General features: G+C 42.9%; 1 protein-coding gene across 1 annotated transcript in view; it reads right to left on the reverse strand.

Moving 5' to 3' along the window:
- CHFR (checkpoint with forkhead and ring finger domains, E3 ubiquitin protein ligase) overlaps positions 1–381 on the reverse strand; it is a 26,414-nt gene extending 26,033 nt beyond the window's left edge. Inside the window, exon 1 of the mRNA XM_010852461.1 lies at positions 105–381. Coding sequence (XP_010850763.1) covers positions 105–237 — 133 coding nt within the window. The 5' untranslated portion in view covers positions 238–381. The remainder of the gene's footprint in view (positions 1–104) is intronic.
- Between the last annotated feature and the right edge of the window lie 14,225 nt (positions 382–14,606).

Here is a 14,606-nt window from a genome sequence, read left to right on the forward strand (position 1 = left end):
CACCCCCATCCCGGGTCCCTGATCCCCGCCCCCGTGCCCTGACCCATCCCCAGGCTTGTCCCCCGCCGGTCCCACGTTTCCCATGCCCGCTCTCCGCCCCGCACCTCTTCTTCGCCCGATGGTCCACTCCCGTTTCCTCAGGAGGACGTGCGGCTCGCCCTCCTCGGCGCCCAGGCGAAGAAGCCTTCCCCACGGCTGCTGCTGGGGCGGCTGCTCGCCTTCCCCCGGCCGCTCCATCGGATTCACATCTGACGAGACCCGGAAACGTCGGGTGAAACCCGGACCGCAAGGGCAGAGGCTGCGGCCTGCCGCTCCTCCTCGGCGCCCGCGCCCCACCGCTGCGGCCCGCGCCGCGAGCCTCCCCAGCGTCCCGCCGGACGCCCGCGCCCGTCGCCAGCTTACCCCCCGCCCGCGCCGAACCCGGAACCGGCCGCGCAGCCACCGCTGCTGTCAACAGACATCGCAGATCCCTCAGCTGATCCGCTGGGCGGGGCCCACAGCGTCCTTGCCCTGCGATTGGCGGGCGGTGGCAACCACTGAACGCGGCGGCTAGAGTGGAACCTGGGGGACGGGCATCGAGAGTGGACACGTGGAGGCTAGCGGAGCATGCGCAGAGGATAGGTTGCGGGCTTGGACGCCATCTTTGATGTTGGCCGGGACAACTTGGTGTTCCCGGATCTCGGAAGTAGCTGAGGTCAGCCACATGTTAAGTCCGCGCAAAGGGGTCAGAGTAACGAGCATTGGGCACCAAAGCAAATTCCCAAAGCTGCGTTGGAAGTGCAGATGGCGTTTAGAAGTGCGAAGCGACGGTCTGCCTTACATCTGACGAGGTAAATGCAAGTTGAAATTTCCCAAGGCCATTTTTCTGGCGATCGGAAAGTTGATAGTACCCTGGGAGAGCTCTGGAAAGCGCGAGCATCTCCGCATTGGTTGGCACCTCTTGGAGGCGGTGATACAGTCTCCGTTTTAAACGCACGTTTCCTGGACTCAAACGATGCTGCCTTTTGGGATCTGGCGGCGCTTCGGTGAGTGTTCCAAAGGAGATTGATCTGGGATCGTCCGTGTTGAGCGGGTGAGAGTGAAAGTGCCGAGTCCCGGGAGCCGGCCGTGCGGTTCAGAGTAGCGAGGCCACGTCTGACCGACCAGGACGTCGACAAGGAAGTAGCCACCCGTTTGTGTAAGGAATAAATGGGTCCATAGGCTCACAAAAATAATGTGAAAGGACAGGAAATGCCTTGTGAAGAAAGAGTAGCAGTCACGGGAGTGAGGGAGACATCTTACATCATTTGTAGTTTTTACCGTTTTTGTTCATTACATTTTTCCCTTCAAATAAGAAAATGTAAATTTTTTTTCTCTGAGACTGTTTCTCGGTGTTATTTTGTGGGGGACTTAGGCTACTGCACTCGTTCTCTGAACCAGGGCTTAGCCTGGCATCGGGAGTTCTTTGAGGGCTTTTTTCACTCTACACAAGGCAGATCTTTCATAGAAGCAGGATGAAGCTGAGCCAAAGGAACAACCCACTCTTAATGGGTGACAGTTTTCTGAACCTAGGGGTCAGTGAAGCAACTCAGGCCAAAGTCAGCTAGTGGTAAAAAAAAAAAAGTGTATCTCTCCTGTTAGTCTCAGATTCAGGACATAGGAAAGGCCAGAATTGAAAATTGCTCTTTTAGATGGAAGAGAATAAAATCACAGCACCCTATTGGACATTTTGGGTATTGGAGACACTCAGTTCAATCAGTTCAGTCGCTTAGTCATGTCCGACTCTTTGCAACCCCATGAATTGCAGCACACCAGGCCTCCCTGTCCATCACCAACTCCCGGAGTTCACCCAAACTCATGTCCATCGAGTCGGTGATGCCATCCAGCCAATCTCATCCTCTGTAGTCCCCTTCTCCTCCTGCCCCCAATTGAGAGGCTAATCAGGCCTTTTTGTTCAAGTGAAAATACCATACTCCATAACATGGCTGGTCTAGCTCCAGTAGCAACTTGGCTTTACAAGAACTGGCAGCTACTGTCAGGTTGAAACATTATCCTCTCTGGCCCTGCCCCCGCCAACCCCTTTCACCTCAAGCAAATTCACTGGGTCAATAGGGTCCTTGATTCACAGACATTCTCTTAAAGTCTGGGCTTAATTCACTCATGGTTTGGTTTTGGTGTCCAGCGGACCCCAGTGGCTCACCAGCTGTGTTGATATGAAAGCAGACATACTTTACTTAATGGCCAGAACCGAAGACTATTCTCAGAGCTCTGGCCAATACTCACCTTGACTTTTTGACCCTTGAATTGTTGCCAGTGGTGTAGTTGTCTGATCTGTCACTTTGAAGAGTAGACCAACAGATTAAAGACATTACTCTTTGGGGCTGCAGTCTTAGCTCAGCTGGTAAAGAATCTGCCTGCAATGCAGGAGACCCAGTTTCAATTCTTGGGTTGGGAAGATCCCCTGGAGAAGGGATAGGCTTCCCACTTGGGTTTTCCTGGTGGCTCAAATGGTAAAGAATCCACCTGCAATGCAGGAGACCTGGGCTCGATCCCTGAGTTGGGAAGATTCTCCGGAGGAGGGCATGGCAACCCACTTCAGTATTCTTGCCTGGAGAATCCTCATGGACAGAGGAGTCTGATGGGCTATAGTCCATGGGGTTGCAAAGAGTCAGAGACAACTGAGCGACTAAGCACAGCACAGCTTCAGACTGTCTAGATCAGTTGTAGATGTATTGGGGCTTCCCTGGTAGCTCAGTTGGTAAAGAATCTGTTTGCAGCACAGGAGACCTGGGCTCAATCCCCGGGTCGGGAAGATCCTCTGGAGAAGGGCATGGCAACACACTCCAGTATTCTTGCCTGGAAAATTAGGGACAGAGGAGCCTGGCAAGGCATAGTCCATGGGGTCCCAAGAGTCGGACACGACTTAGTGGCTAAACCACTATTTTTGATGAAGACAAACAGAATTAAGCTCTCAAGCCTGCCCCTTCCTGATCACTGACTACCACTTGCAATAGAAATCACCCTGGAAATTCCAGTGTACCCCCCATCATAGGCTGGCAGAAGTAAAGGATTTTATGTTCCTGATGTAGAAGCCAGCAGTTAACTTGGGAGGTAGCAAAGCTTATGCTTTGTTCTGTTGAGGGGGACTTGTACCTCCTGGCAAAAGTTGCCCCATTGATTTTGTGTTAAAAGAGGACACATGGGGCGCTGACCTCCCTATTCGTGGGAAACTGTCTGCCCTTTGACCCCGTCTCAGGGCTGCCAGGGATGTCTCACCACTGTTGAGACATTTTTTCAGAAGAAGGTGGTTTTTCATCTGACAAGCCAATTCTGGACACATTGACTTGGCCCTTGAAATGAAATGAAACTTAACACGTGTTTTTTGTTGTTGTTGTTAAAAGGCTTAAAATGTATTTTAATAAGTTCATGTTGCATTATTTCATTTCTCAGAAAAACTTCAAAGGTATTAGGGACAAATCAAACATGGTACACCAATAAAAAATGCACAGCATAACTCCCTAAGATAGGCAAAGCTAAGAGCTACCGTCTGACATTCAGCATACAGCAACCCTGTTCTCAAGATTGTACTAGGCCTGTCAAGTAAGCTGTGAATGGCAACATCACAGACACAAAAGGGCCATTTCTGGGTTGTCCTTACCCAAGGAAAAGATGGAGGCAAGTTTAACACAAGATTTTTTAAAGATACACTAAATGAAAATCTTTAAGAGAAAATGTCTTCCTTGGGACATGAAAGGGTAATATATGGGACATAACAGAACCGTATGTATGTTGTCTGTGACCTCTGTGGACATGTGCCTTAATTCCCACCTGGGAGTGATTGGAACAGTGGGGCCAAGGTCATTGGGGGATGTTTGGTTTTTGTGGTGTATGTGGCAGGATCTCTGGGGTGAGACAGTGCACTAAGTCGTGTCCGACTCTTGCGACCCCATGGACTGTAGCCTGCCAGGCTCCTCTGTCTATGGGATTCTCCAGGCAAGAATACTGGAGTGGGTTGCCATTTCCTTCTCCAGGTGAACACGTGTTTTTGATTGGCCCATTTGCCATCTAACAATGATCTATCTTTTGTAATAAAGTTTATACAACCATGACTGATAGTCAAGGTATTCAAGGGACCTGCCAAACTCCTTCATCATTTCCTCTTCTACTCACCTAAGTTGGGTTGTTTGGTTACTATATTAATTTCCCATCACTGCTGCTGCTAAGTCACTTCAGTCGTGTCCAACTCTGTGTGACCCCATAGACGGCAGCCCACCAGGCTCCCCCGTCCCTGGGACTCTCCAGGCAAGAACACTGGAGTGGGTTGCCATTTCCTTCTCCAATGCATGAAAGTGAAAGTGAAGTCACTCAGTCATGTCTGACTCTTAGCAACCCCATGGACTGCACCCCACCAGGCTCCTCTGTCCATGGCACTCTCCAGGCAAGAGTACTGGAGTGGGGTGCCATTGCCCTCTCCATGGTACTGTAACTAATTATTGCAAATTAGTGGCTTAAAATAATACAAATTTAACAGTTTTTGAGGTTAGAAGTCCAAAATGGGTCTTGTTGGGCTAAAATCAAGGTATTGGCAGAATGTATTCCTTCTAAAGTTTCTAGGGGAGAATATTTTTCCTTGTCTTTTCCAGCATTCCTTGGCCCATGGCTTCTTCCTCTGTCTTCAAAGCCAGCAGTGCCCAGCTAAGTGTTTTTCAACATGCTATGTCTCTGACAAGTACCTCCATCTTTCACCTATAAGGACCCTTGTGATTAAATTGTATCCACCTGGATATCCAGAGTACTCTCCCTATCTAAAGGTTCATAATTTCATCACATATAAAGAGTTACTTTTGCTGTATAAGGGAACCTATTCACAGAGAATAGGAAGTGGACATAGTTGGAGGCCGCTATTCTGCCTACCCCAGTTTCTAAACTCTGCTGTTCTTAAATCTCTACTTGCCTGATTCCTGAATAATACTTAAGAAAAAATGGCAGGGAACTTCCCTTGTGGACCAGTGGTTAAGAATCTGCCTGCCAGTGCAGGGGACATGGGTTCAATCCCTGGTCTTGGAAAATTCCACATGCTGTAGGGACAACTGAGCCCATGCTCTAGAGTTTACAAGCCACAACTACTGAAGCCTTTGTGCCCTAGAGCCTGTGCTCTGCAATAAGGGAGGCCACCACAATGAGAAACCCTCACACCACAACAAAGAATATCCGTTGCTTGCTGCAACTAGAGAAAGCCCGAGTGCAGCTGGGAAGACCCAGCACAGACAAAAATAAGTAAATAAAGTTAAAAAAAAAAGAAGGTAAATATGTGAGATTATACAGGCTGTGTTTTAGGTTTCCACCCTCACCATTCCCTGGAATGGTGCTTCCTTGTTTCACTGATGAGCAACAACAAGCAGGCCTGTGTTATCCCTTCCAGGTGGCTATCCAGAAAGAATCCTCAGGGATGAAAATAAAGTTTAATTCTGCTTTGTTCAGCTGAATTTTCTTGGAGTAAGACAGTCTTGAATCATGAGAATAATTATTACTTGATTAAGTGCACTGCTTTCTGACTCCCCCTTCAGTGGCCCACATAGGCCAAAGTAGGAGATACAGTGAGTCTCTGAAATTTTTGTAAAAATGCCTTTGTCTCAGTCCACGACTTCATATCCTGGGTGTGAAATTGAGTTAATTGTTGGAAAGATAAAGATATAACTTCTGAATTGGAATACACTGAAGAGAGAGCAACAGTGTTGGTAATTTGGAGCAGGGTGACTCTTATGTCCTGGGAGATGCAGGGAGTTAATGGAGGTAGCCAGTGTTCTCTTTGCCCCTCTCATACAGCACTGATTCAACAGCTGTAGCTGGCAATGTGACCTGCAGGCAGATTTCTCATATTCACCTATGAGAAACAGGTGAAACTGTGAAAACAGAAAAACTGTGAAAACAGAAAAACTGATTTCCAGATTCCAGGCAATGTGTAATGAGTTTCAAGTTGTCTCTCCCAGCCTCACAACAAGAAAAAAGCTGAACAAGCTGGGAATCAACCATTCTTCTCAGATCTAATAGATAATTGATCCTAAAATTGTAGAGACAGCCAAATAAAGGGAATCAAAACTTCCTGGTGCAGAAGCCACTACTGGAGGCAGTGCCTGTGTGCCTGCTAGGTTGCTTCAGTTGTGTCCTATTCTTTGCGACCCTCTGGACTGTAGCCTGCCAGGCTCCTCTGTCCAAGGGATTCTCCAGGCAAGAATACTGAAATGGGTTGCTGTGCCCTCCTCCAGGGAATCTTCCTGACCAAGAGACTGGAGGCAGTACGAGGATATTAAAACTTAAAACTTGAATTGGAAAATTTCTGGAGGCTCAGTGTAGACAAGCTTGAAAGTTAACAACTCCAGAGAGTGCCAGTTTTAGAGGGGTCTTCACACTCGTGAATTTTACCTCCAGTGACCAAAGCACTCCATTTGCTCCTTGTAGGGGTAGGAGAAAAGTAACCATTTTGAATACACCCTGAGTATTCTGTTCTCCTTAACAAAAGTCTGCCCTCCAAGGGAAACTGTTCTACTAGAATTTAACCTACTGTGGTTTACTGGTACCTACATGACATAGGGGAAGGAAAAACCCCAATTTCAACCTCCTCCTGCCTGGCACACGTGGGAAGGGAAACACCCAATTCCAGTTTTCTCTAGCCTCCTATCTCACCTGAGGTAGGGGAGCAAGGAACAGAACAAAACCTGAGAAACACTTGTAAGGTCATAGCCCAGGAATACAGACTCAATTAAATACTGAGACCTAATCATAAGTTATATAGAGTGCTTCCCCAGCCCCACACATTAACTACACTCCATTAGGGACCCTGTATCATAAAAGGGGATTATAGCTGCAAGAACTGCAGAACTCAGACCTTAAGTAGTCTCTAGGGAAATCCAAGGACAAAAGGGGAGACAGTAACGAATACACCAGAGAGGAAATTTTAGCCTCTATTACCTACACCTATAGCAAACAATAAGTAAGTACCTTCTAACCAGATAAACGTAAGTCCTCACACTAAAAGCCTATTTACCTCAATTTCTTTTACCCAATATGTCATGTTTTACTTGCAACCAAAAATCTACAAGGAAGACTAAAAGACAAAAGCGGGTTGAAGAGACAGGGTAAGCATCAGGATCATACTTGGACATGGCATAGATTTTGGAAGTACGAGGGTTCTAATGGAAAAAGTGGACAACGTGTGTGCTAAGTTGCTTCAGTCATATCTGATTTTTTGCGACCCTGTGGACTGTAGCCATCAGGCTCCTCTGTCCATGGGATTCTTCAGGTAAGAATACTGGAATGGGTTGTCATGCCCTTCTCCAGGGGATCTTCCTGACCCAGGGATTGATCTTCTGTCTCTTACATCTCCTGCATTGGCAGGCAAATTCTTAAATGTGTAATATAAACATAGAAGTGGACGTTCTAAGGAAGAATCAAAATGAAGTGCTAAATGTAAAAACAAAACAAAAACCAGAAATCAAGTATGCCTTTGATGGGCTCATCAACAGACTGTATACATTGAAGGAGAGAATCGATGCACTTGTAAAAATATGCCAATAGAAATTTCCAAAGCAGAAATGAAAAGAGAAAGATGTTTTAAATGAAAGAGACTATCAAAGAACCTTGATGAAATAACAGGTGTAGCATACGTGTAAAGGAAATACCAACAGGAGGGAAAGAGAAAAGAACAAAAAATATTTGAAATAATGATGGCTGAGACTTTCCAAAATAATGACACCAAACCACAGGAATCTCAAAAAACACCAAGCAGAATAAATAACCCCCAAATTACAACGAGACATACATAAAGAAAATAGAAATTAGAGAAAACACCGAGGCAAGTAAGAAAAAAAAAATCTCACCTATTGAGAATCAGCACAAGAATTGCTTCAGATTTCTCTTCAAAAACCACGGAAGGAAGAAGAGAATGGAGTGAAATATTTAAAGCATTGAAAGGAAAAAAAAAAAAACAACCACACCCACTAAACTAGAATCCTGTAGCCTGAAAAGTTATCCTTCAAAAGTGAAGGAGATACAAGGTTCACTACACTAACAGCTCCATGGAGATTCCTAAATTCCCAATTGCACCTGAAATTGCACTGTAACTGCTGATGGCTGTGAACTTCCTAGATTGTTAAATAAAATAAATTATACTAAACTGTTAAAAAAAGAAAAAAGTGAAGGAGAGGGACTTCCCTGATGGTCCAGTGGCTAAGACCATGCTCCCAATGCAGAGGACTAAGGTTAAATCCTTGGTCAGGGAACTAGATCCTATATGCGACAACTAAGACCCAGTGTAGCCAAGGCAAAGCAAAGGAGAAATAAATACTTTTTCAGGCAAAAATTGAGAGGATTTGTTGCCAGTCATCCTGCCTTGTGAGAAATATCAAAAGTTTTTTAGAGAGAAAGAAAATGATAAAGGTTAGAAACTCAGATCTAAATGAAGAAAGGAAGATTATTAGAGAAGAAATAAGTGAAGGTAAAATGAAAACCATTTTTTCCCCTATTCTTCAAAGAGATAAGAGTTTGTTCAAAATAATAGCAACAATGTAGTTAGTAATCATAGCTGTAATAGAAGCTAGGAAGAAGGAATTGGGAATATTCTAAGATTCTTGTGTTACCATAGGCAGTACAGTGTTATTTGAAAATGAACTTGGATTAGTTACAAGTACATGTAGCAAACTCTAGGGTAACCAGTATAAAAGGATTTAAGTATAATATGCTGAGAGGAGAATAATCTTATAGAATCCTCTATTAAAAATGGTAGAAAAAGAATATGATAAAAAAGGAAAAAACAGGATAGTGCATAGAAAACAAATGGTATATATTAACCCAGCTATATAAATAATTATTAATTATCTAATTTGTTAATCATCATCAAAAGAGACTGTCCTTGTGAATTAAATCAAGACCTAACTGATGACTACAAGAAAACTTATTATTAAGACACAGATACATTAATGGTGAATGAATGGAGAAAGATATACTACATTAACAGGAGGGATAAACAGTAGAAATAAACACTTTTTCAGGCAAAAATTGAGAGGATTTGTTGCCAGTCATCCTGCCTTGTGAGAAATATCAAAAGTTTTTTAGAGAGAAAGAAAATGATAAAGGTTAGAAACTCAGATCTAAATGAAGAGAAGAAGTAAGAGTAGTTATATTAATTTCAGATAGGCTTCAGAGTGAAGTAAATTATTAGGGATATTAAGGTATATATACTAACAACAACATCAAAATATGTGAGGGAACAACTGATAGAGTTGCAAGGAGAAGTAGATTAATCCACTATTATATTTGGAGATTTCAACACTATCAGTAATGGGCAAATCCAGGAAAGGCATAGTTGAACTGAACAGCACAGTCAATCAGCTGGACTTAATAGACGTTTACAGACTACATCATTCAACAAGGGCAGAAATCACATTCTTCTCAAGTTTGTATGGAACATTCACCAAGATATGCCACATTCTGGGCAAAAAAACACACTTGAACATATTTAAAAGAAAGTAAATCATGCAAAATATGTTCTCAGACTACAATGTAATAGAAATCAGCAGATAGTTGGAAAATCCCCCAATACTTGGAAATATGGGTTAAAGAAGAACTCTCGCCAGAGATGTTTTTTAAATATTTCAAACTAAATGAAAATGAAAATACAGTTTATCAAAATTCATGAGATGCAGTGAAAGCAGTGTTTAGAAAGAAATTCATAATATTGAATGAATATATTAGAAAAGATAAAAGAACTAAAATCATTAATATACAACCTTGAAAGTAAAAGTGTGAAAGTGTTATCGTCAGTTGTGTCCAACTGTATGGGACCCCAGGGACTGTAGCCTGCCAGGCTCCTCTGTCCATAGGATTCTCCAGGCAAGAATATTGGAGTGGGTTGCCATTCCCTTCTCCAGGGAATCTTCTCAACCCAGGGATCGAACCTGGGTCTCCTGTATTGCAGGCAGATTCTTTACCGTCTGAGCTACCAGGTTATCCCTAATATAGGTAACTAGAAAATTAAACACAAACACAAAAGCAAACACAGAGTAAGATGAGGGAAAGAAAGAATTAAAATTAGATTTGAAGTGAATGAAATTGAGAACAGGAAAACAATAGACAAAAGCAATGAAACCAACAGTTGTTCTTTGGAAAGATAAAATCTCTAAACAGGCTGTCTAAGGGAAAAAAAAAGCTAGAAATTACTAACAATCAGGAAAGAAGAGGAGCCATCACTACTCATCTCATGGACAGTAAAAGAATTAGGAATATTATGAACAACCCTATGCCTACAGAATTGAAGACCTAGATGAAATAGACCAGTTCCTTGAAAGAAAGAATCTAGTAGAACTCAACAGAAGGAGAAATAGATCTATTAAAGACTGAATCAGGAGAGCCCCTCAGGAGGGAAAGGCTCTGCTGCTGTGTTGTTTGTTCTGTTGTACAGGGAAGATTTCCAATCACACAGGTGATTAGTAGCAGAGAATACTCCTTCAAATATCCTTCCTCCTATTAAGCCAGTGGGATATAAAGGTGCCAAGACAGGTGTCTGTGGCCATAGGAAGAATTAGGTTACCTTGATAAATCATTATAACCAATGATATTATTCACCAATGAGTCCTTTTAAATGGTGTTTTGATTCAGTTCCAGTGTCTACTACACAAACAATGAAATTTGGCCATCATATGCCATGACACATCCACACCATATGCTTTCACTACAGGAGCCCATCTTTAACTGAGTCATAATAGTCTAACACATTCTCATATGTAATGCATATAACAATGATATATTTAGTGCATATAAAGTACATTTTGTGAGGGTTTTTGCAGCCAAACTTGTATAATCTTGAGTGTGTGTCATCACACATTCTGTAGATTTTTCCTTTTCCAACATCTGCATGTAGGGTGGAAACAATACATGTTTTAGGATTTCACAAAGAACACTGTGCTTGGAGGAGGCAATGGCGACCCACTCCAGTACTCTTGCCTGGCAAATCCCATGGACGGAGGAGCCTGGTAGGCTGCAGTCCATGGGGTCGCTAAGAGTTGGACACGACTGAAGCGACTTAAAAGCAGCAGCAGCAGGACTTAGAGGAAAAAATGGGGGAAAGAGGTCTTTTTAAACTTACTTCAGCTGTTAGTTATAAACTAGTGAGTTTTATATTATAATATCTTATTCATGACTAAGTTTTAAAATACAGCTATGAGGGCTTCCCTGGTGGCTCAGTGGTAAAGAATCTGCCTGACAATGCAGGAGACACGACTTCCATCCCTGGTCTGGGAAGATCCCACATACTATGGAGCAACTAAGCCCGTGCACCACAACTATTGAGCCTGTGCTCTAGAGCCTGGGAATTGCAACTACTGAGTCCTTGCACCTCAAGTACTGAGGCTCATGTGCCCTAGAGCCTGTGCTCTGCAACATAAGAAGTCACCGCAATGAGAAGCCCATCCACTGCAACTAGAGTAGCCCCTGCTCTCTACAACTAGAGAAAAACCCATGCAGCAACAAAGAACCAGTACAGCCAAAAAAATAAATGAATAAACAAACAACCAAAAAGATAAAATGCAGGCATGAGATCAATGTCTGCATGTATGTATGCTTTAAGTGATGAGATTTCCATCTTGATTCTTGACCCTCTGATTTCTTTCTGATTCCAATAGAGCACACGTACTTTGAGTTCTGACACCAGGACTTTAATTTCAGCTGTTTTGCTGTTATCTTACACAAAGCATACTGAGGTCAGTAATGATTATTCATTACATTTACTTCTGTTTTTGAGAATATGACCCAGGAAAATGAAGGATTTTTTTTTAATCTTTAATTCACTTGCTTTACCAGAGGAAATTGTATTGATTTATTTAACATGTTCCTTTGCTTCATTGGTATATATATCGTTAAAAAACAAAATTCAACTGAGTAAATTTGAAGATCTAAAGCATCTGCCTGCAATGCGGGAGACCCGGGTTCGATCCCTGGGTTGGGAAGATCCCCTGGAGAAGGAAATGGCAATCCACTCCAGCACCCTTGCCTGGGAAATCCCATGGATGGAGGAGCCTGATAGGCTACAGTCCATGGGGTCGCAAAGAGTCGGACACGACTGAGCGACTTCACTTTCACTTTTTCAGTTGACTTTATACAACAATTCACAAATGGGACAGCATCCCATCTAGCAACTAGGATGGAGCTCCGAGGCACAGTACAAAATGGAAAGGTTTTAAAGGCAGAAAGGGAGTGGGACAAGAAAGTCATAAACAAAAGGAAGGGTTATTTCAGGCAAGATCACCTTCCTTTGAGGGAAGGCAGGGTCTGTCAGGCAGATTACTTCCCTGTTGCTTGCCAGGAAATTTCAGATTGGTTAAAGGCCACATTCCTGGGAGTAGCTGAACTGCAATTGGGCTAGGTATTAAGTCTTGCTTTGCTGACTCGGGGCTTAGCACAAGTGACTCCATTTCAGGCTTGTTCTTTCTTTCTTTAACAATACAAATATGTTAAAAGAAGGATTTAGAGTTCAAAGATAAAAATTACAGTGGTATCAAAACCTCCCCACAAGTAGATGGGCCCTTTCCAAACTGAAGAGTGCAGCACTGCTACTCAGAATAGAAGCAGCAACAGAAGAGTCAGGTAATATCTTCAGGAGAGGGCAAAATATGCTTCCTGAACCCCTACCATTCCTAGGAAAGATCTCTAATTATATAAGAGTACCATCCAGTAAGGACCATCTTTAAACACTACATAAAATAAAAGTTTCTCATCATCTGGAACATAAATGTTATCAGTGGTGCCAGAAGTATTGTTGAGGCCAACCTGAAAAACTTGTATACAAGGTTTTTACATATTTTATATATACTTTTATATATTTTATGTATTATAAAAACATAAAAGGAGTATATTGCAGTAAGGAAACACGTCTTTTAATGTTATAGGAAAGTTCATACAGGAAGGTCCAACCTGGAAAATCATGGCTGTTCCTCAAACCTTCCATTCTTGTTCTTGAGACAGCTGGCTTCCTCTATTCCATAGCATCCAACCCCCAAAGCAGGGGCCATTGGGGTGGCGTGACCAGCAGGCAACTGAAAGTGAATATGGCTCCCAAGAGCAGTGCACCACAGCTGAGGGCAAGCTCAGGACACACAGCCACTGGCCCCATGAAAGTCAGAGCTGGGGCTGGATGTTCCAGCAGGAGAAATGAGATGGAAAATGGGCAGCGCTTGCTCTCTCCCAGCTTCTCTGTTTGCCTTGGTGTTCTGTGTTGACCCTGCACCAGAAGGAGCACCTGGTGGGGAGTGGGAAATGTGGGTTTGTGCAGAGCTCATGAACAAAAGACGCTGCTTTTGCCTGGAGTCAGAAATCATTTCACCGTCTAAGAGTGAGTTCAGTTCAGTTGCTCAGTTGTGTCCGACTCTGAGACCCCATGGACTGCAGCACGCCAGGCTTCCCTGTCTATCACCAACTCCCAGAGCTTACTCAAACTCTTGTCCATAGAGTTGGTGATGCCATCCAACCATCTCATCCTCTGTCATCCCCTTCTCCTCCCTCCAATCTTTCCCAGCATCAGGGTCTTTTCAGATGAGTCAGTTCTTTGCATCAGGTGGCCAAAGTATTGAGTTTCAACTTCAGCATCAGTCCTCCCAATGAATATTCAGGACTGATTTCCTTTAGGGTGGACTGGTTGGATCTCTTTGCAGTTCAATAACCTCTCAAGAGTCTTCTCCAACACCACAGTTCAAAAGCATCAGTTCTTCAGTGCTCAGCTTTCTTTATAGTCCAACTCTCACATCCATACATGACTACTGGAAAAACCATAGCTTTGACTAGACGGACCTTTGTTGGCAAAGTGATGTCTCTGTTTTTAATATGCTGTCTAGGTTGGTCATAGCTTTTCTTCCAAGGAGCAAGTGTCTTTTAATTTCATGGCTGCAGTTACCATCTGCAATGATTTTGGAGCCCCCCAAAATAAAGTCTCTCACTGTTTGCATTGTTTCCCCATCTACTTTCCACCTTCTGTGGATAAAAATTTTCCTGCAGCAATTTTTCTTTCTCCATAGTTTCAAGGATGCTGTAGAGAAACTCCTGGTTTTCACTCTTTTTCTACTTAACCTTAGTTCATGAACCTTTTCCATATCCTTAAATGTTCTTGAAACAAACATTTTAGGAGCAGTCTAATATTCCACTGAATATTAAGTAATAGTTTCCTTACTATAGATTAAATGCCACATTTTCAGTCTCATAAATACTGTTCCATTACAAGTCTTATATAAAGTTTCTGAATGCACTCCTGCTTAAATCTTTAGGATAGATTTCTGGAAGTGGGATTTTATATAATAAAACAATATGAATATTGTTAAGGCCCTAGATACATGTTATGAAACTGCCTTTCAGGATGGCTGTAAGAATTCACAATTCCACTACACAGTTTAGAAAAGCACCTGCCTAACAAAATAGTTCATTTTTGTTAGAAAATATTTTTAAATTGATGTTTTCTCTTTGAGATTACAGCAACTGACATTGTCTTGTGCGCTGAGTTCTTTGCTTAAAAAGATTAAACTAGATTATTTTATATGGTTAACTTCATTTTCAAGGATTAATTCATAATCTTGTTAGTAATAAAGTAA

This window comes from Bison bison, unplaced genomic scaffold, assembly GCF_000754665.1.
Source record: "Bison bison bison isolate TAMUID 2011002044 unplaced genomic scaffold, Bison_UMD1.0 scf7180017864312, whole genome shotgun sequence".
NCBI lineage: Eukaryota > Metazoa > Chordata > Mammalia > Artiodactyla > Bovidae > Bison > Bison bison.